The sequence below is a fragment of the Pinus tabuliformis genome, chromosome 7 (genome assembly GCF_031772625.1).
Source record: "Pinus tabuliformis cultivar Carrire ecotype Pingquan chromosome 7, CPIR1, whole genome shotgun sequence".
Classification (NCBI taxonomy): domain Eukaryota; kingdom Viridiplantae; phylum Streptophyta; class Pinopsida; order Pinales; family Pinaceae; genus Pinus; species Pinus tabuliformis.
This window is the reverse complement of record NC_142293.1, coordinates 1,844,775,047-1,844,798,534: the sequence shown is the minus strand read 5'-3', so window position 1 is coordinate 1,844,798,534 and position 23,488 is coordinate 1,844,775,047. Positions and strand designations below refer to the sequence as shown.

Here is a 23,488-nt window from a genome sequence, read left to right as displayed (position 1 = left end):
CTCTCTTGAAATAGGGGCTAAGAAAGATAAGTTGGCACACCACGCCTATGTTGGGAAGGGTTGGTAGTCTACATAATTTAAGCCTCTCTCACTGATTTGTACTCTGTTTTTGTGGAGTAACGGAAAGTTAAAACTAAGATGGAAAGTTAAAACTAAGATGCATTTTCCGAATCAATTTAATATATATATATATATATATATATATAAAGAGGCTTCATTATGAGAAACCTCCAAGAAAGCTAAGATATTTATCATCAGACATACCTTTAACAATGCATTGAGTCAGCTAAAATGTGTTTGATAATAGATACTACTCAAGATACCGAATGCCCTTTTCTCAAGCATAAGCTTACAGGTATTTAAAATTATATATATAAAGAGGCTTCATTATGGGAAACCTCCAAGAAAGCTAAGATATTTATCATCAGACATAGCTTGAACAATGCATTGAGTCAGCTAAAATGTGTTTGATAATAGATACTACTCAAGATACCGAATGCCCTTTTCTCAAGCATAAGCTTACAGGTATTTAAAATAAATAAATTTAAAAAATACATGTCTAGTCAAGATTTAATCTCAAAGCATGGCAAGGCTAATCATTAGTTTTCTCTAGATGCTTTGATGTGCTTTGCATAATGATTATTTGATACAATATTTGTGCATTAGGTCAGCTGTGCTTTAGGTGCACGATGAAATCATGTTCCTCCTCTACTAATAAACTCATGCACAATTTTTTGGTTCCTTAAAATATAATCTGGTAGCTACGTATACCAGAAAATAAATATCGAACAAGATGAAAAAAGAAAAGGAAGTGAATGGCATTAATCCATCCAAGAAGAATTTGCAGTGTTAGATGTAAACCACCTGACAGAGGTTCACATCGCATAACAATGTTTATCCTTTCCCTACCAAGTTCATTTCATTGGGACTCATCCCGGAGGAAATCCAATTCACCAATTCTGTTTCCTTTTGAGGTATATTTTCATTGCAGTGTGACTCAACAGGCTACGTCAACAAATACCTCTCATTGTCTGCATTAATGCATCCTTTGTTCAACAGTATTGAAGTATGTTGAGTTTTACAGCTTGGGTCAAGTTAAAACATTTTACAAGACAGAGAAACAATGAAATATAGCTCAAGGAAAGTTGTGAAAACGTTCAAGAGTAACAACACGAGAAACAAGTTCTTGCAAAGGCATGTAAACCTTGTAAAACAATAATTATCACTTGGAACAATCTGAACAAAATGAGCTAAAATTCATTTTCTTTTCTTGAGAGGATTCTATTTATATTCCCTTTCCTTCTTCAAAGACCTGCATATATAGCTAATTATATCCCTAAGAATGAAATGATGAAGATTGAATAAACCACTTCATTATGCTGACCTGACTGACTCAATGGTAGCCTCGTGACTTAAGAGAAGGTACACACATATAAAGGAGTCACGACATAAAGCTACTGCTCTTACACTCTTTAATACTTAACATTTCATATATGATGGCAAGTTGCAATAAGTGTCTTCATTTACTTCTCGGGAAAAGAATGAGTGTCTTCATTTATAGGAAAATTGTAATGAGCTTGAAATAAGTCTCTACATTAGAAAGTGTAATAATTTCAATATCTTAAATGCCAAACTTTTCATGGTAACTTCGTCAAATCAAAGAATTCAACACACTTTCAGTAAAAGTTGGAAAACCAAAACTACGGAAAAAAGAAATAAGTAATATACACTATCCTAATTCAAGGTAATATCTAGGAATGGGAAAATACAAAAGCATGGTAGGAATTTTTTCAAATGGGAAACAAGACCACATCTTCATCTAACTAGATTTAATAAAAAAATCTATAAAATTTCAATGGGACAATTACCTTTTCTTTCTCTTTTTTCGAAATGGCAGCAGTCTGACGAAAGAATTCCTGTTCCTGAGAAAACTGTAAAACCAGGTACGCATTAGTAACTTCATATGTGAATATACATTTTAGCATCCATGATTTTAAATCTGACAAAGAACAAAATAGATTTCTGTCGTCATAGCCATAACTACCAGGCAAATATTTCTTTGGAAAATGTTATATATAGTAATATTAGTTTTTGTTGCTACAGACCTGTTTTCTAGATGATTTCCTCATCTCCTCAACTTGAGGGTTTCCTATTTTTATGATATCCTTCATCACCTAAGAGTTAAGGCTTCATATTTTTAGGATTATATATTTTTAGACTGTCAAAGGATTAGTGCTCAGCGATTGTTTCTTTCATTTCCTATTATGAAGGACTTTCTATTTTTACACTATCTATGTTCAGTAGTTCCATTACACTGTACTTCACTGTTTGACTGGTGATTAGTCATCAGTCAGTTATTTGCATTCAATAATAAGTCAAAGGCTTTAATTAGGAATAATATTTTCTCCACTAGTGTGCCTTATTCCTCATGTGCAAGTATGCCTTATTTAGAGAGAAAAAGTCAGATATACTCTATTTTGGCTGATGCGTGTTGGTAATAGAGACATTCTAGACTAGGCTGGAGAGAGTACAGACCTTGCTTCTCAAGTGCATCATCAGACGTAAACAGAGATTTTCACGACCCATCATCCAAGTAGAGTTCGACATCCACCCTTTCCACCTCAAGGTAATTTTCCCTTTGGTTTCTTTCCTTCATAAAGGTCAATCTCTCAAAGACTGCCACCAGGAGAGAGAAGTATCCCTACCTTGCACTTTGTTCCTCGAAGGGCCTTGATTCCAATACTCCCTCAAGGCAGGCACTGTTGAGAAATCTAGGGGCAGCAAGTTAGGTGGTTTCTCTTTCTTGATAACTGCTTGTGATATCTTTTTACTTATATTGATGAGATTTTTCTTTAACATGATTATTATTGTGTTCTTATCATCAAACAGCTACCAAACGATAAAGAACAATGAGACAAGAGGACACAAGATATAGGCAATCAGCCAGGACCCAAAACTTCTCCAAGACCTATGACCCTTGACCAAGACCAAGTCCAACCTTTCCTCCTTGATGAGTGTTCCTTCCAGCGACTTCAACCTCGGAAACTTTTGCAATTTCAATCCCCAGTAAATTCTTCTGCAACTTCGACCTCCCAGCAGATTCTTTTAGAATTTCATCCTCCAGCGGTTTCTTCTACAAAAACTCTAGATCTTGCACATGAGAGAATTATGGTAGATTCTTCCTTCTTTCCTCTTCGCTTGGGTTGATTCTCTCTCCTAGAGAACTCGGCTTGCAAAACAACTTCTTTAAAGACAATTTTCGACTTCTTTTAGATATTGCAATTCGGTATCTGTTACAGCAAGAGTGATGCCCTAACTTCGCACGTGTGAGGAGAGAGAGCCCAAAAACAGACCTTAAATTACTTCAATCCTTCTTTCTTTTTTGACTTCCTCTTCTTCGCTTGATAGGAGACTTCTTGTATTGTATTTGAACTTCTTGATGGATGATAGATTAACCATTGAATGAGGCTGAGTCCTATATATAGGCTTCTCATCCATGAGGCTGAGTCCTATATATAGGCTTCTCATCCATGCTAGTAGGCCGACTTGACATTGTTCCTAGGCCGACATGTCTTCATGATAGGTCGACTTGCTTCCTTGGAGGGCTGACTTCATTGTAGCACATAGACAAGGTCTTGGAGGGTCTTTTGACTCTAACTTTGACTCAAATAATTTTCTTTGCAATATGTAACATGCCCAAGAAGAGTTTTTCATACATGACAATGACTTTCTTGACTTGTAGACTAAATGACAAGCCCTAGAAGCTCTCAATGGGAGCTTGACCTATAAAATAAATTTCCTTGCGCATGAAACCCATGCCTCAAGAATAACAATAATTTTATTTTTTCTCTTTACATTAAATACATAAAATCATGATTGCATATGTCATTATGAAGACCGAACCTAGTTACATATTTCAACACTCCCTCTTAACTAGGGAGGTATTTATAATCCATACAAGGTACTTGGACATTCTCAATCCAAAGAATTCTCATAAGAAGAGTCAAATTAGTAAGCCATCTCTTTGCATCATACCGACCAGCATTGTCACATAGCAAGGCCTTGACTAACAAAACTCTTTCTCCACAAGATCAGAGCAGAATGTTGGAAACACTAATGACTGATAGACACCATCATCATTGTCTCTCAAGGCACATACCCCACCCAGGTGTTCACAGAGTATGTCCTTCTAGGACACTTCCTATCTTGGAATGATACATCCTCAAGGAATTTCCTCTTCGACCACTCTTATCTTGGATGCCCTACCTCATCCTTAAAGAGTATCGGATGCCAAATGCTTACCCAATCCTCCATTCTTTCTTCACGAAGTGAAGACAAGAATGATGTGTCATCTCTCCCTCTCAACTAGGGAAAATATGCTCATTCCTATAAAGGAATTTACCCAAGCTCCTTGTTATCTAGGGACTTGCCCAAGCTCCCTCTTAACTAGGGACTTGTTTTCAACAACTTTCCGCTCTTTGGTGGAGATCATGGTACCTTCAGCTGCTTACAGAGCTCCTTCTTTCGATGTCATGAATTTCATCATTTTGGAGCCTTCATTTTCTTCATAGGGCATCAGCCATCCATCACTTTCCTTCTACGAACCATAGGATTGAACCAACAATCATGTCATCCTTCTTTTCATCAGAAAGTGATCTTCCAGTCTACATCTGGCTTTTCTTCATACTGCTACCTCTACCAACTCATGTTTCATTTAGGATCTTCCATCCAACCACATGAGTGCTAGTTGTAGGTGACATCTACAACTCTCTTTCGGTAGCCCTGTATCAACCCATCCAAATGTTGTTCAAAAATCAAAAATGAACATCAAATCAAAGTTACCTTTTGTGATGGCCTTTCATCATGACACTTGCTTGCTTGCAATATCAACATCCTGCACCTTTATAAACATGTCTCCAAGACTTTCAAGGTCAAGGGTCTCCTTTCTTTATAGACCTTATCAGGGTCTTCATACCTTCTCTATGGAGATGTCATGGCCAATTCTTCTAGTCATCAGATGTTGATTTCTTTTTCTTACGTGACCATAGTTGCATCTTTCACAATTTTTTCTTTCACATATTGCTTCCCAGGAACTTCCATCCATGGTTACTTCATCTTTGTCAACCACCTCATATTTCATATGAGGACATATTATGTTGATTTCATCTTGTCAATATGTGAATCATGCCTTCATGCATCTTTCCAAAGGAAGAGATCCTTTTCTTTGATCATGCTCATGAGGTAGAGCATTTACCCATGCTATCTGCAACTATATGATGACATGACTTAATCTATCAAACATATACATACCTCTTTTCTCCTTTTGGTCATCTAGACTTCCTTCAGTAGCTTCCTTTCCTTGATTGAAAGTACTTCAACCATCTTGACATGTTGCACTCCTTTGTCACCATACCATCATTCTTCTAAACAATGGATCCCACACAAGGTGGAATGATCAGCAAGACACTTGCTTCTTCCAAATAAAGGTGAACCTTTTAATGAATATTCCAACGAAGGATCTTGATTATCCTCATCCTGCAAATGCTCCTAATGATGACGATGCATGATGAACTCTTTCTATCCTCTATCATGCTAGATGACTTTCTTATACCCATAAGTACTACTTATGTTTTCAAGGAGGTTACCAAGAGCTACTTCATTTCTATGATCACTGTTACACCCATGTAGACTTCTACTTCAGCTATCCTAACAATGATATCATGAGCTCTTGCTTCAATTGTATGATGCCATCTTCTAATGTGATGCATCCTATCATACTTACAGTGCTTCCTATCATGATAGTTGTTATTTAAAAAATTGAAAAGACCTAAGGAGATTACCTCAGTCATAGTAGATATTTCTCGCTTCCTCCTTCTTTGATTTCCTCTTTCCAAGTTCCTCCACTTCTTTGGTGATATGAGCTTCATTCCTTTCTTTTCTTTTGTTGTCATTCTTGAGTTACGGATAATCTCTCTTGAAGTGCCCATATTTCTGATAGCCATAGCATTAGATCTTTGACATATTCTTCTTCTTTTTTTGAGAACCAGATTTCCCAAACTTTCCTTTTCTCTTAGCCATGGCAACAAATGCTTGAACTTGTTCACCTGGTCCCACATCGCTCTTTGCTTTTAACCTGGTTTCTTCAATCTTACATAATGACCAGAGTTCATTATTGGTCATTATTTCCCCCAACTCTTGCAGTTGGTCTCGTATTTCTGACACCCTCATAAAGTATGAGGCTATTCCTTCTTCCTTTGATATATTCATCTTGTATATATCAGTTCTTAAAGATATGACTTCTCCAGCGGTGCTTAGAGAACAATTCTACTAACTTCTTGTAGATTTCTTTTGATGTCTCCAACTTTGCAACATAAGGTATGAGGGGATCCTTGATGGATTCTATAAGGATCCTTTGAGCCCTTATTTCCCCTTTCATATACTTAGCTAGAGCTTGAGCTTCTTCCTTTGGAGGTTTAGTGATTGAACCCTTAACATGTCCAACGACTTCATTTTCTATGAGGATCAAATCTATCCTCTTCTTCCATGCAAGAAAGTTTGATGACCAACTAATTTGTTGCTTTCCTTGCAAAATGAAGTCATTTTGATAGATTCAAATATAGATAAAAATACTTACTTATCAAGTGAAGATACTCCTTGATGACAAAATCTTCCACTTTATGCCTTTCTTGATGATGTTGATAATAGAAGATGTCTTCCTTCAAGTATGTTTTGTTAGTGATCCTTGACTCAAGAAGAGGGAGATCACCTTGATTCCTTGATGATGATGGTAGTGCTTCTTCCTGCTTCCCTTGGATATAGAGACTTCAAGATGCTTCAATGTGTAGTTCTTCTTTGAGTGGAGGTAGGGTCCTTGAGATCTTTTCTTTGTGATGATGATGTGAGCTTCTCAAGAATGCTTCAAGTGTAGAACCCTTCTTTGGATGAGCTAGGGTTTTGAGGTCTTCTTTTCTTTGAGATGTGATGATCCTTGAGATGAATAGTCCTTCTTGATGCTCCTTTGTTCAGCCCTTATGTATCCCTTCTTGATGATTCAATGTCCTTTTTGATGCCTTGACCTTTCTTGATACTCCTTTTGATGGTCCTTCTTCAAGCCGACTTTCCTTGATGTAGTCGCCACCTTAAGCTTTGATACCATGTTGAAAAATATAGGGGCAACAAGTTAGGTGATTTCTCTTTCTTGATAACTGCTTGTGATATTTTTTTACTTATCTTGATAAGAATCTTCTTTAACTTGATTATTATTGTGTTCTTATCATCAAACAGCTAGCAAACCATAAAGAACAATGAGACAAGAAGACAAAAGATATAGGCGATCAGCGAAGGCCAAAACCTCAATTGAGAAGAAAACCCACACGAATTCTTCTCTTCTTATAGAACTTCAATTGACGAATTCCAAGACCTATGACCCTTGACCAAGACCCCTCCAAGACCAAGTCCAACCTTTCCTCCTTGATGAGTGTGTTCCTTCCAGCAACTTCGACCTCCTAGCAAATTCTTCTGGAATTTTGTCCTCCAGCAGTGTCTTCTGCAGAAACCCTAGATCTTGCACGTGAGAGAATTATGGTAGATACTTCCTTCTTTCCTCTTCGCTTGGGTTGATTCTCTCTCCTAGAGAACTCGACTTGCAAAGGGACTTCTTTAAGGACAATTTTCGACTTCTTTTAGAGACTACAATTCGATATCTGCTACAGCAAGAGTGATGCCCTAACTTCACACATGTGAGGAGAGAGAGCCTAAAAACAAACCTTAAATTACTTCGATCCTTCTTTCTTTTTGACTTCCTCTTCCTCGCTTGATAGGAGACTTCTTCTTGTCTTGTATTCAAACTTCTTGATGGATGATAAATTAATCCATGAATGAGGTCGAGTCCTCCTATATATAGGCTTCTCACCCATGCTAGTAGGTCGACTTAACATTGTTCCTAGGCCGACATGTCTTCTTGATAGGTCGACTTGCTACTTTGGAGAGACGACTTGATTGTAGCACATAGACAAGGTCTTGGAGGATCTTTTCACTCTAACTTTGACTCAAATAATTTTCTTTACAATATGTAACATGCCCAAGAAGAGTTTTTCATACATGACAATGACTTTCTTGACTTGTAGACTCAATGACATGCCCTAGAAGCTCTCAATGGGAGCTTGACCTATAAAATAAATTTCCTTGAGCATGAAACCCATGCCTCAAGAATAACAATAATTCTATTTTTTCTCTTTACATTAAATACATAAAATCATGATTACATATGTCATTATGAAGACCGAACCTAGTTACATATTTCAACAGGCATGAGGTTGGTTCTCAAAGCATCTCAGCTTCTCCAGTGAACTACTATCTCCCCAGAGCGCCTTCTCCCATTTAGATTCTCCCTTCATGTGCCGACTAGACAGGCACTGAATCAAACCATCAGAGAGGATATCTACAGATTGTACATTCAAGTCACCTAGATCTCACCTTCAACGAGCCTAGCCTCGAAGATATCCTTTTATGTAGAGCACTTTTTAGAGCTACAAGATGGCATCATCATCCACCCCCTTTATACATGCAGCATTGAATGCACTCACTTAGGATCCTTGTTTTACAGCTTCAAATTGGCTCCCATTCATTGCCAATAATGACAGATCACCACATACCACGATCAAATAGGATTTGCCAGGTGTGCCACCTTTAGGAGCCAAAGATAGAGATGCACCTTATTTTTTGATGCCCCCTATACTATGAGATCAAAGAATGTTATCACTAACTCTACAGGGATTCGGGGGACTCCCTCTATCTGAGCGACAAACAGCAGGCGAAGCTCCAAAGTGCATTAGGCTACAGCATGGTGAGACCCTGAGTTTCTCCACAGCCTCCCCCTCTAGGCCAAAAGATATTATCGAGACCTGTTTGGCAATATCGGTCCATACATCATGCCACACGTTATCAAACATTAGAGAGATCAGCTCTAGATAGATTCAAAGTAGAGCACCTCCCACCTGTCAAAGTTGACAAACTACTTCCCAGACCCAAAGGAACAACCACAAACCCTTTTGGAGTTTCCTTCTATTGATCTTGGATGCTAAGAGTATCCCTCTCTCAGACATTTACCCCAAGATCATCAAGTCAGATACCCCCATGGTTCCAAGGACTTCGGCCCCTGTTCGCCCCCCTCACCCTTGGCCATCAGAGTCGGGAGACCTTGACATCATCAACCTCAACTTCTGATCCCTCTCTCACTCTCTCTCTTGACAAGTTCTTGGGTTGTCCAAACTTAATGTTTTGTATAAACATACCTTTGTCACAATTTTATAAATATATTCTGATGTTATATAGGTTTCTTTCTTTCTTTCTTTATATTATTTTCAGCATTTCTAGGAGTTTCACTTGCACTCTCACATTGTATTCATACTGGTTGTACTCTTCAGTCCCATTTACCTACTTTTGTGGGCATTTGTCGAACAGTAATGTAATTATCTCATCTTGTCTTGTCTTGTCTCATTTGGGGTGACCTTCCTATTATGGCCACTGTATCAATTATGGAGAGTTAAGTGTGTTTTTTTTAATCTTATCTACTGGTTGTCTTCTTTCAAGTTTTGCCACTTGGTATTGAGATACGACTGTGTTAAGTTATAGGGTGAGTTGACTTTAGAAAACTTGCCCATGTGTGTTTCACTTGCTTATCTTCCGAGGGTATTTCACTCCTGTTTTGTATTATTGTAATCATTCTTTTGAGGTTTATGAGAAGTAAAGTGATTGGTGTTACAGACTTCAAGGTTGCTGGTTTTGATTTTCAGAATACGTGGTTTTCTGATCTCAGTCTGTGATTTGGTATAACAATCCAAAAAGCAGATATAGTGTATATCTGCTCTTGATCTATGCTTTTATGGTTTTAGTTTTTCAAAATACAAAGTTTTGCTTGGTGTTTTGTAAGATTTCAGATTTCAGCTATAGGTTATATCTTTGAGTTCAGATCTGCATATAATGAATTGAAATCTTAATATGGTATTTGAATTGTTTTACTAAAAATTTTCCATTCAATCAATGGAGAAGGCAAAGACCTGTGACAGGGAGTTGATTCAACAGAGAATTTCAGAGGCTGTGAGGGCCAACAAGTTCCAGTAACTGAACCAATCCATGCCTGAGAAAGCCACAGAGACCTGTGAGAGGTTGAAGTTTGAACTGTTTTTTATGCATGTAAAGGGTGGATTTAACTTGTGAAAGATTGTTGATCAGTTTTGGTTGAAGTATTTTGTAATGTTGTGAACCAAGGGATTGCAAAAATGGCAAACTTCAAAATGTCAGGGCTCAAGGAATGTGACCAATTAGAGGGAGCCTCTAATTTCCCCTCTTGTAAGGGCAGGCTGCAAATGCTTATGGAAGAAATTCATCTTGGGGTCACAGTCCAAGGCAAAGTAGCAATTCCTACTGATCCTCAACGGTTGTCTCAACATGAGAAGAAAAATGGTAAGACAAAAATGATTATTTTGGACTCCATGAAGAACCCCAAATGGCATCCCTACTATATATTAAGGATTTCTGGAAAGTTACAGCAAACCACTCTGATACCATGATGAATTTTTCTAACACATGGTTAACAGATTCTGCTCCAACAGGAAGTTAACAGAGTCTGGATTCAAAGGCTAATCAAAACTGCAAACTAAATCTCGCTAAAATCTATACACACATGTTAAATTTTGGTAGCTCAGACAAGTGATTCTGCATAGGCTTAGTGTCTCCAATAAAATTTCCCAGCAAAGTGACTTTTTATTTTTCCTAAGCACATTAATTAATTAATGTTAAAGATCTTGAGATCGTGAATTACGAGGATGATTTTGTTAATCACAAAGCTGACTTCGTGAATCATGAGGCAAAGGAAAAATTATGAAAGTAATTGCTAAAGGAAATCTTGGTACACATTCCAAAGGCAGCATGCACTTCAAAGAAGTTGGCATCCATGTATAGGAGCAGCGAGTGAGAAAAAGGAGAGGAAAAAGACAGCGTGCAGATTGAAGCAGCCAGACATGCAAACCAAGACAGGTCGCACATGTGCGAGCACTGCACAGGGATCTGCACACAGCAATCGCGGGGTATACAGCAGTACACAGATCAAGGTACAGTCAGCACGCAGATCTAGGCACTGTCAGCATGCAGATCTAGGCAGATTGAGGCAGCAGATCGCTGCTTGGCACACAGATCTGGACAGATTTGTTCGGCTTGATTTCCAAGGCACTGAGACAGGTTTTTCCAAGTTGGGTTTCCAAGGTAAAAAGCTGTATCAAAATTTAATGTTGTTGATTTATGTTTCCGCTGTGTAGATCTGTTAGAAGCTCAACACTATTTTCTGTGCATAAATTCGGATTTGAGTTTGTTGCAAAAAGTAAATTCTGGGTATAAAAAATTATTGGCACATTAAATTGTTTTGTTGGGTATCAGAGCCAAGCCTCTGAAAGAAATTCAAGCATTGCACAGGTTCAAGCTCAAAGGGGTTTGTGGTCTTCAGCAACAATTAATCAAGGGTTTGATCTACCATGGCAACCAGTGTCAGGTATGAAGACAGATTAGAAGGAGCCTCAAATTATCTCCAGTGGAAAGTCTGGATTACAGTTGTTCCGAAGGAGAACAAGTTATGGAGCTTTGTCAGCTCCACAGTGGTTATGCCTACATCAAATCCTATAGCCTTAGACTTCCATGCAGTGTTGCAGGAACCATCCCTAACCCCCACACCCCGTGATCTGGAGCTGGATTCACATCTCGGATGGATCCACTACCGATCCTCCGACAGAACCACGGTTCCACCCAATTTTCACACTCCCTGTGAAAATGGAACCATTGTCATTCCGTGCACAGTTCCGGCATGGATCCCAAGCAGATCTAGAGACAGGCGGGCAGTTCCGAAGACCTCTGCCTTTTTTTTTGGACTTGTGTTGGGTTTGGGGGGGTTCAAATGAGTGAAGGGTGAGTTGGGGAAAAGAGAGAATGAGGCTAAAAGGCATTTCCCCCCTCTTTTCCTCATTCTTGCATTTTGGAGAGCTTGAAGAAGAGAGAAGATACCCAGCTATTTGTGAGAGGTTTGAGGAGACCTTGGAAGAGTGAAGGAGGAGGAGCTTGGAGGCATAAAGAAGGGTTGCCATCTAAAATAGCTAACAAGGTAAGTGCAAACCCTAAACTTCCTCATTTTTTTGTCATCCTTGTTTGTATTTTTTCTCCTCCCTCTCCTACTCTTTCTCATTCTTTCTTCTTACTCATTTTTTTGTCATCCTTGTTTGTAATTTTTCTCCTCCCTCTCCTACTCTTTCCCATTCTTTCTTCTTACTCATTTTATTGCAGGTTGTCCATCTATAATTATATTTCAAAATGGTATTCTTTTGGATTATTGTATCATTCCACTTTTGGTTTTAATGGTGTTGGTGTTGAAAAATGTAACTAGGTTCGGTCTTCATAATGACATGTAATTATGATTTTTGTAAATGGCGAAAAGAAGAAAATAAAATTATTATAGTAATGCCTTACTTCATGGGTTTCATGAGCAAGAGGTTTTATTTTAGATGGCTCCCATTGAGAGCCTTTAGGATTTGTCATAAAAGTCATATAGAGTCAATGTCATGTATGAAAAATGCATATGAGTCTATAAAAGTGTCTAGAAGCCCTCCAACGACAAGCACTAGTCCTCCTCTTCCTGTCGGCCTTAAGATGAAGTACAAACTCATGCTGGCTCACCTATTTGGAGACACAAATATTCGGATGTATAGGTTGGCTTATTATATGGGCCAAACCACTATAAATAGGTGGGCAGGGTCTTCGCATTATCACAGTTCAAAAGTTTGGATTCCTCCGAAGTTTCGGTGACTAAGTACAGTGAAGAAGCTCGCATGTCTCTCTGTGATTTCGGAGGACAATCACAGTGAACAGTTTGGATGTCTCTCTGAATTTTTCGGTGGACAAATGCAGTAATAAGTTCGGATGTAATCACAGAAGAAACTCGGATAGGGATGAAGGAGCAACGAAGACCTTTACGGCTGGACACAACTATAGTGACAAGGAACAGAAAGAAGTTTGGATCTCTCTCATTCGGATCACAGTTACAGTTATTAGTAAAGAGACAAGTTCAGTCTCAATACTACAACAAAAGCACACAGTTCGGTCAAATGCATAGAGTCTATCATTCCATGAAGGAGCTATAGTTCTGAGATCTATCACAGTGTTTCAGGGATCACATTTTCATGACATCACATTGATATGTTTCGGTGTTATCCCTAGTATATCTACAGTTCATTGAGGAGACAATCTCAATGCTAAGAAGGTCAACGCAGAGGAGGAATCAAGAAGAAGAAAAGCGCAGAAAGAGAACTAGGGTCTTGGTCTTGGTCTTGGAGTGGGTAATAGGACAAGGGTCTTGGTCTTGGTATTCGTCAATTGGTATCTCTATAAGAAGAATTTTGTTTTGGTTTTCCTCTCAAAGAGTGAGAGGTTTTGGCCATGGCTCATAGCCTACATTCTGTGTCTCTTGTCTATTTATGTTCATGTATTGGTAGTTGTTTGATGAAGAAGAACGCTAATAACTTAAGAAACAAGAAGATCCTAATCTAATGAATTAAAAGGCACTCACAAGCAGTTACTAATCAAGCGAAATCTCCTAATGCATGATGCCCTAGATTTATCAACATGGTTTCAGAGCTAAGGTGACAGTTAAGGAAGGGCATCTAATCAAAGAGACACTCAAGGATCGAGTTTCAAGAAAGACATCAAAGCAAGTCGAAGGATATCAAACCGAAAGTTCAAAGACCTACATTGAAGAATCAATTCCTAGATCAAAGAAGAAAGTTTACTTCAAAAAAAAGTCTTGGGATCATCAATCAAATCAAGGCAACTAGAAGTCTACACCAACAAAAGATTTGCATCCTCTAGTCATCGTCAAAAGACCACAAATACCTTCATCAAGTTGAAGAGATCTACAAAGCAAGGTAGCCCAAAGTATAGACATCCAAGAAAAGCACTTCAAGGACAAAGATCACATCATCTTGGAGAAAGTCAAAACATCTCTAGAGTCGCGCTCATTCACCACCAAAGAAGTCAAAGTATCTTGAAGGATAGAAGGCGAAAGGCATTATCATCATCTTCTAAAAGGTTCCAACGCAGTCTCCCCCTTACTGAAGAAAGGATCTCCCTATCCTTAAAGGGGTGAAGAAATTTCAACCCCCAATCTGGTTATCAGTTTTCCTTATCACTCCATGCATTTAGTTTTAAATCGAACCATGATAAAAATTCTAAAATCTAGAAATGAAAATATTTTCTGAAAACACAAATTTAGAGATTTCACAACTGCTGAAATTGCAAAAATAAAACACAGCAAAATTATCACAGCCACACATAGAAAATAACACAGTGATTTTTGTTCAATGTGACCCTGGAAAAACCCCCTAAAACTCTTGGGGAAAAACAGTTTGAGAGCTCTTCTTTATTTCTAAAAATGCTTTTACAGAGAAACTGAAATACACAGTAAAAATTCCAGCAACCACAAATTACAACTTATCTCGATTTTTGTGCTTGCACTACGCCTCGAAAATTGTGCCAATCAGCGAACAACCAAAACATAAATTTTCCAGAAATCAAACAGCATTAAATGTCGTACGGTCAGCCTCGAAAAACGTGCCCAAAACTTGTTGTACAGACCGTACAGATTTCAGCAATACGACTACCTCGAAAATTGTGCCCAAATCTGCCTCGAAAATCGTGCCCTTGTTGTTGTCCCTCTTTCTCGATTTCTGTGTTTTCTCATGTTGTACGGTTTTGCCTTGGGATGCATATTGATAAATGTTGCTGCCCAGGTTTGCTGAAATGTCTTTTTGTTGCTCTCCTTCACTTCCTCACTGCTCAGAAATTTTCTCCTTGCTCTCTTTTCTCTTTCTCTCAAATGCTCATGAAAAAATGAATTGATCTTTTCCTCTTCTCTTCTCCTTTTATTCTCTAAATGACCTTTTGGGTTACCCTAAGATCTAATGGTTGAGATTCATTTAGATCTACAGATGAGAATAAATGTGCATTTAATTATCACTTTCTTATTTTTAACTCACCCACTTAGCCTTTTATTTCCATAGTCACCTTTTCACTTTCTAATTCTTCATTGACTTTATTAAAGCCACTTTTAAATTAGGATGTAACTTTACCACTTATAAAGTTACTTTTAAACTAAATTGACTTTACTACTTATAAAGTCACTTTAGGAGAAAACTAAAAAATAAATTTGGACACATTTCCCTAGGCCAAAGATCAAAGCCTTAGGGAACCACTTGTCCTCTGGTACCCAAATTTTAAAACTCCCTCTTACTGAGGAAAGTGTTCCTCACCACTCCCATCTTGTCTCTGAAGTAGACATGTTTGCCCCGTGGTAAGGCTTTGATGAAAATGTTCGCTACCTGCTCATTTGTGGAAATGTACTCAAGCTTGACAACTCCCTTTTGGACATAGTCTCTAAGGAAGTGATACTTGATCTCAATATGCTTTGACCTGTCAAGAAAAACTAGATTCTCCGTGAGTTTTATGCAACTCTGATTATCACAGTAAATTATTGAAGGTCTTAATGCCTAACCAAATAGACCAAACAACATCTTGTGAAGCCATATGGCCTCGCAACTAGCCAAACTAGCAGCCATATACTCTACCTCAGCTGAGCTCAATGCAACTGACTGTTGTTTCCAGCTGATCCATGACACAACTGCCGAACCCAACCCAAAACAGCACCCGAAAGTACTCTTCCTATCTGAAGCACAACCTGCTGAATCTGAATCTGTGTACCTACCAGTCTCACTCCATCACCTTGTCTATAATCCAGACCAAAATCCATAGTCCTCTGCAAGTAACGAAGAATGTGTTTTGCAGCCACCCAGTGCACTCTCCTGGGCTCACACATGAATTGACTCATAGTGTTAACTGCAAAACATATATCTAGTCGAGTATTGACCAAATACATCAAACAAAATCAGTTGTCTATATAGAGTAGGATCCACCAACTCGGATTCAAAAACGTGAAGCTTCTTCCAGTTAGTGATCATAGGTGTAGACATGGGTTTGCAGTCCTCCATGTGAAATCTGCTAAGAATATCCACAATGTACTTCCCTTGTCCCAGGAAGAAATGCCCCTCCTCCTGCCACACCTCCAATTCCAGAAACTAATGCATCAAGCCGATATCCTTCGTCTCAAACTCTGAAGCAAGATCGCTCTTGCAGCCTTCAATGAGTCTCTTTGCACCAGTGATGATCAAGTCATCAACATACAACACTAGAATGAGAGGCTCCTCACCCACCACAATGAAGTATAGGTTCAGATCAACCTCACTCTTTGTGAAACCCAACTGTTGCAAGTATGTATCAATCCTCGAGTACCAAGCTCTAGGAGCTTGCTTTAGGCCATAGAGTGCCTTTTTCAATATGCATACAGGGGACTCCTTCCCATGCACCTCAAAGCCCTGCGGCTGCTCAATATAAACCTCCTCCTGAATGAAGCCATTGAGAAATGCAGTCTTCACATTCCTCTGGTGGATCTTCCAACCCATCTTTGCTACAATCGATATAATGGAGCAAATAGATGTATACCGAGTTATGGGAGCGAAGGTCTCCTCATAGTCAACTCCCTCTACCTGTGAGAACCCTCTCGCCACAAATCGAACCTTGAACTTCTCGATGCTACAATTTGCAGCATGCTTTATCTTGTAGAGCCATCTGGAAGTAACCACTGATTTACCTTTAGGGCTCGGCACTACCTCCCAAACATCGTTCTTCATAATAGAAGAATACTCCTCCATCATGGCCTCTCTCCAGACCTGCTGGCTGGCTGCCTCCTCATAACTATAAGGCTCGAAGTCAAAAATGCTTGTTACCAATGCCATGTAACTACAGAACCGCTCAGGTGGTTTACTCTCTCTAACCTGTCTCTTTGGCACAGCAACTGATGTGGCCTCGCGCAAGGTATCATGAAGCCAATTGAGCTTCCTCTTCCTTGAGCATCCTTCTCCCACCGGAGTGAAAGAATCCTCATCATCATCAGAAGCCTGAACTCCTGAAGGCCTGCCAACTGACCTCATGCCTGAATCTGTGCCTGTAGATGCTGAAGTACCATGCGAACTATCCATTAGTGGACTACCCTATGAACTGCTCTGCGAACTGCCCTGCATGCTACCCGAAGAACCACCCACCTGACTCTGAGAGCCACTGCTCATTGATGGACCTGACACTGTAATTGATGTACCTCCTAATCCCGAACCACTGGATCCCTGTAACTGACTCAACTACTCCTGAGGATCTAGTGACTCTGGATACTCTAACTCCCGTGACCTCCTGAAAGCTCTCTCCTCCTCGAACTTCACACCCCGCCTGACAACCACTTTCCTCTGCACAGGAATATAAATCCAATAAGCTTTCGAGGTCTCGCTATAAGCCACAAAGATGCCCTTGTCTGCAGTGGGCTCTAGCTTGGTCTTGTTCTCCTTGGGGACATAGGAATATAGGCACCCAAAGCTACGAAAGTGCCCAACATCAGGCTTCTTCCCAGAAAAAGCCTCCTCCAGAGTCACATTCCCCAAGGCACGATGTGGACTCCTATTCTGCAAGTACACAGCAGTGTTGCAGGCCTCTGCCCACAAAAATAAAAGTAACCCCTGATCATGAAGCATGGCTTTGGCAGCCCCTGCAATGGATCTGTTCTTCCTCTCTGCAACGCCATTCTGTTGGGGGTAGTAAGGAACTGTGAACTCCCTCATAATGCCTGCCTTAGCACAAAAATCAACAAACTCACCAAGGGTATACTCCCCTCCATTGTCCAACCTAAGGACCTTGATCTTCCTACCTGTCTAGGTCTCCACAAGAGCTTTGAACTCTTGAAACCGCTTGAAGACCTCACTCTTGGTCTTCAAGAAATAAATCCAAGTCTTCCTGGAGTGGTCATCAATGAATAAAACATAGTACTCATAGCCACTCAAGGATACATGAGACATCCGACCACTCACATCGGTATGAATCAAGTCAAGGATCCCGGTCACTCTGCTGTCATTACTGGGAAAAGGGGATCTGGCAAACTTCCCCATAGCACATCCTCTACATACATCAAGGTGATCAGAACTGAAATCTGGCACACCAATGGTGATCTCCCGCAATGTACTCAAGGCCCCATGATACATGTGCCCCATCCTACGGTGCCAAATCTCACACAACTCTGAACTGCTAGATCTGTTGTCGGTCCTGTCTCGGGTGCTGCTACTCAATGCCATCAGGGGCTGGAATGAGAACTTGTACACCTTGGCATGGTGCACACCAATCTCTCTAGCTGAAGAAGCTGGAGTTCCCCTAGGATATATAAGCACCTGCCCTCTCTTGAACAACACATCATACCCTCTGTCCTTAAGTGCTGAGACGGATATCAAGTTCTTCTTCATTCTAGGCACATATAGAACATCTGACACTTTCAAGGGAGGTTTGGATCCCCTATTAAATGTCAATGTCCCCACACCGATTGCTCCAACAATGTTGTCATCACCAAGTACTACCTCCATATCAGTATCACCCTCTGAAATCTCTGAGAAGTACTCTCTGACCCCTGTCATGTGGCGGGAAGCGCCACTGTCAACATACCAAATGCTAGAAGATGCTCTACTAGTAGCGGGGAATGCACACTCCCTTTGAACCTATATGGCAGGTGATCCTGCACTAGTGGCCTCACAAGCTATGAACCCAAACTCTCGATCAAAGCTCTCTGAGAAGCTCGCTATCTCTGCAGACGCTGCCATGGGTTTGTCTTTCCCTTTCTTATTCTTCTTCTCCGGACACACAACAGCATAGTGTCCCAACTTTTGACAATTACAACATTTGACTTTGGAATAGTCCTCCTTGTTTTGTTGCTTGCCTTTGCCTCCATTGTTGGAAGCTTGCTTCTTTGCTCTGTGCTTCTTGCCTCTTGCTAACAATGCCACATTGTCATCCTCCTCCACCTGTTTGGCTACCCCAAGATGGTTCTTTCTGATCTCATTCTGAATGCAATCATCCCACAACCTCTCCCAATTGGGAAGGTTTTCCCGTGCAACAATGCCATCCACAAAATTCTCCCAAGTCTTGGGAAGACCATTCAAAGCAATCATCACCAACTCAGTGGGTGCAATGATCTCACCTACGACTGCCAACTCATCTCTTACTGAAGTGATCTTTGTGAGGTATGTTGTAGCACTGTCAGTCTTAGCCATTTTAATGGCCTTCGGTTTCTCCTTTATGACCAATTTTTTGTTTTCATTTGAGCTCTGGTAAAGACAAGTCAAGGTTGTCCACATCTCATGTGCATAAGTCTTTTCTCTCACATGTAACATGATCTTTGATTCCTTCCAGAATCAATCTTTTTGCCTTAGCATTCTTTTTGTTAAACTCTGCCAACTAAACAGGGTCAGCAGGTACTACTACTGGGTTCTGTGTGGTATTTATCATAATGCCCCAGACTTATGCTTCCTCAAAGATGCTCTGGATTCTCTCCTTCCATGCACTATAGTTGTTCTGCCCATCCAACTTGTCTTCAACTCTCAAACCCAAAAGCATGTTTCAATATCCTACCAAACTGAAATTTTCAAATTTGTTGTAAAAGTTTATGTTTTCTGTGTAAAAATCAGTTTGCTGTAATTTTCACTTTGTTGTCCCAAACTGAACTTTTCAGCCAACCAACCTCTGATACCATGAAGAAATTTCAACCCCCACTCTGGTTATCAGTTTTCCTTATCACTCCATGCATTTAGTTTTAAATCCAAGCATGATAAAAATTCTAAAATCTGGAAATGACTATTTTCTGAAAACACAAATTTAGAGATTTCACAACTGCTGAAATTGCAGAAATAAAACACAGCAAAATTATGACAACCACACACAGAAAATAACACAGTGATTTTTTGTCAATGTGACCCTCGAAAACCCCCCCTACAACTCTTGGAGAAAACCAGTTTGAGAGCTCTTCTTTATTTCTGAAAATGCTTTTGCAGAGAAACTGAAATACACAGTGAAAATTCCAGCAACCACAAATTACAACTTATCTCGATTTTTGTGCTTGCACTCCGCCTTGAAAATTGTGCAAATCAACAAATAACCAAAACAAAAATTTTCCAACAATAAAACAACATTAAATGTTGTACGGTCAGCCTCAAAAAACGTGCCCATAACTTGTTGTACAGACCGTACAGATTTCAATAGTACAACAGTCAACTACTTCAAAAACCGTGCCCAAATTTGCCTCGAAAATCGTGCCCTTGTTGCTGTCCTCTTCCTCGATTTCTGTGCCTTCCTCCTACTATACAGTTTTGCCTTGGGATGCGTACCAATAAATGCTACTGCCTAGATTTGCTGAAATGTCTTCTTGCTGCTCTCCTTCACTTCCTCACTGCTCAGAAATTTTCTCCTTGCTCTCTCTTCTTTTTCTCTCAAATGCTCATGAAAGAATGATTTCATATTTTCCTCTTCTCTTCTCCTTTTATTCTCTGAATGACCTTTTGGATTACCCTAAGATCTAATGGTTGAGATTCATTTAGATCTACGGATGAGAATAAATGTGCATTTAATTCTTACTTTCTATTTTTTAACTCACCCACTTAAATAAAGACCCACTTAGCGTTTTATTTCCATAGTCACTTTTTCACTTTCTAATTCTTCATTGACTTTAATAAAGTCGCATTTAAATTAGAATGTAACTTTACCACTTATAAAGTCACTTTTAAATTAGAATGTAACTTTACCACTTATAAAGTTACTTTAGGAGAAAAGTAAAAAATAAATTTGGACACTTTTCCCAAGGGCCAAAAAGATCAAAGCCTTAGGGAACCACTTGTCCTCTGGTAACCAAATTTTAACAAGGGGATCATCCAAGAAGCATCAAGTCAACTTCATCGATCATCATCAATGAAGAAATCAAGTTGAATATTTCATCTTCACTTGACAAGTAAGGATCTTTATTCTGTAATCAAAATCTGGTAAAAATGACTTCGTTTTTGCAAGGAGATCTATAAGTTGGTTGGGTCATCGAACTTCCTTGCATGGAAAAGGAGGATAGGCATAGTCCTCGAAGAAAGTGAAGTCATTGAACATATCAATGGAAAGGTCTCCTCTAAATACATGGAAAGGGATCAAAGGGCTAAAGGGATTCTTATGAAATCAGTCAAAAGTCCCCTCATATAGCAATATTAGAGACATCAAAGAGATATATATGATAAGTTGGTAAAACTATTCTCTGAAGATGCAATAAAGAAGGTCATCTACACAAATTGAAGGTATCAAAGGATAAAAGGTTATCGTCATAAGATCTAAATTGCAAGATCTGGGATGAGATAATGTTCATACACTAACTGATGAACAAAGTGACAAATGTCTATGAGGATAAAAGGCAATCCCATTCAACAACTTGTGGTTTCTATGCAAGATAGGGGAAGACAGGTCAAGGGCAAAAAGTATTCAAACATTCGTCAAAAGGAAAGAAGAACATATCTAAGAATCAATGCTATGAGCATTACAGGAAAGATTATCCTAAGCTTAAGAAGGGCAATAACAAGGAAGATAGAGAAGAAGTCCATTTCACCGAAGAAGTGGAGGAAGCTAAAAGAAGGAAGTCCAAGGAAGAGGAAAAGCATTAGAAGTAAGAGCTCGTGACATCACCATAGGAAACATGAAGGATGTCTGATAGTCAACTATGAAGGATATAGCTCTTGGGAACCTCATTGGAAACTTAAGGAAAGGAAGAAGTCATCCAAGACAAGGCTCATCATACATCAAAAGGTGACATCTGCTGGATAAGGATATACAAGATCCTCAATATTCTCTAATGGAATCTTCATCGAAAGGTTCACCAATCTAGAGATGAAGCAAATGTTTCATCAGGAACTCCAACTTGTGGAATTCATGGAATGATGGTATGATGACATTAGAGATGAAGCAAATCAAGGGATTGAAGCTCTTTTCAATCAAGGAAGCTACTGAAAGAAATCTAGATGGCCTAAAGGTAAATGAGGTATGTACGATTGTATTCGATATTATAAAGTCATGTTGTATGGTTGTAGGTAACATGGATCACTGCTCTATCTTGAGATGCATGATCAAAGGAAATCTCCTCCAATGAAAGGATGTTGGAAGGCATGGGTCACACTAGATGAAATCAACATAATATATGAAGTATGAGGTGGTTGATTACAATTTGAAGAACTCTGATTGGAAGCTCCTAGGAATGAAATGTGTGAAGAAAGGAAGGAAGAGATCGTGAAATATGCAACCATAGTAAAGGCAATCTATTAAAATTGGCAACTAGGGCCAAACTCCACCTTAGACAGCTCACATGATGCAACTGATATTTTTATTGGATTCCTCTTTCTGAGAGGTGTAGGATTGATCTAAACATCATCTCATTCTGACATGTACAAATGGAATTATGAATTTATTTCTTTTATGGACAAATTGTCAAGGTCGGCCAGCAAACTAATGTAGGCTCAGAAGCCCAAAAGACATGTCTCTTCACCCTCAACATTGCATATAAATAGAAGGAGAATCTACCTCATTTAAACACTCACTCCATCACTCATGTATCTCTCTCTCCCCTCATCTGATTGGGTGTACGAATTTTTGGGCAGCCTCTCTCCTCCACACATGCGAAGGATAGTCTGTGATTTTCTGTTTTATGCATTGACCGAATTGCAGAAGGGTTGACCAGTTGACTGGGCAGCAGTTGACCTTATTTGACTACGACTTTTCTTGGAGAAATTCTGTTTGGGCAAGCCGCATTTCTGAACACAAAAATCGAGGCATTCTAAGTTGTTTGACCAGTGTCGACCGCAGAGAAGTTGACCACAGGCTTGACTCTGCGTTGACCAAGTTTGACTGATATTTTTGGGACTGTTTTGGGCTTATTCGGACTATCCTTAGAGGCCGAATTGACTGGGTTTGATCGAGCTAATTTGGAGGTGCAATTATGCTAAGTTGACCAACGTTGACTTTCTAGTTAGGGCATCCTGTTGACTGTAGTTTGACTGGACAGATTTGACTGTGATTGGGCAAGTGAATTTTGAATATTGTACTCTCTCTCTGCTAAACTTTTGAAGAATAATAAGAAGACTTGATCAAAGGGTTCCTCACATTGGAGTTTTTCCCCATCATCCGCCAAATATTGTGTCCTCTTGTCTTGGCTTGTCTTCTGCTTTTTATTTATGTTCTATCTACATTTACTATCATGTTAATGTGATTGCTAATCTGGAAATTGATATTGGGCTAATAAGAAAAATTGAAGTAAATTGCTCTTAAGCATAGAACATACCATTGTTATCTAAAATTAACATGGTATCAGAGCTGAGGTGAAGACAAAGCCCAAGCAAGAGTGAAAAGAGCAATCACTGAGATTTGTTGGACAAGGACAAGATTCAATGGCCTCCGCATCTTACTTCAAACCTGATGACAAGCTCAATGATAAGTCTGATTATCATGCATGGAAGATGTC

At 39.3% G+C, this 23,488-nt stretch overlaps 1 protein-coding gene across 3 annotated transcripts in view; it reads right to left on the bottom strand.

The window, feature by feature from the left end:
• The window catches only part of LOC149255801 (zinc knuckle (CCHC-type) family protein), a 250,775-nt gene that overhangs the window by 187,510 nt on the left and 39,777 nt on the right, over positions 1 to 23,488 (bottom strand). For all 3 annotated transcript variants that reach the window (XM_089460575.1, XM_089460576.1, XM_089460574.1), the window contains one exon: positions 1,869 to 1,931. In XM_089460575.1, coding sequence (XP_089316701.1) covers positions 1,869 to 1,931 — 63 coding nt within the window. The remainder of the gene's footprint in view (positions 1 to 1,868; positions 1,932 to 23,488) is intronic.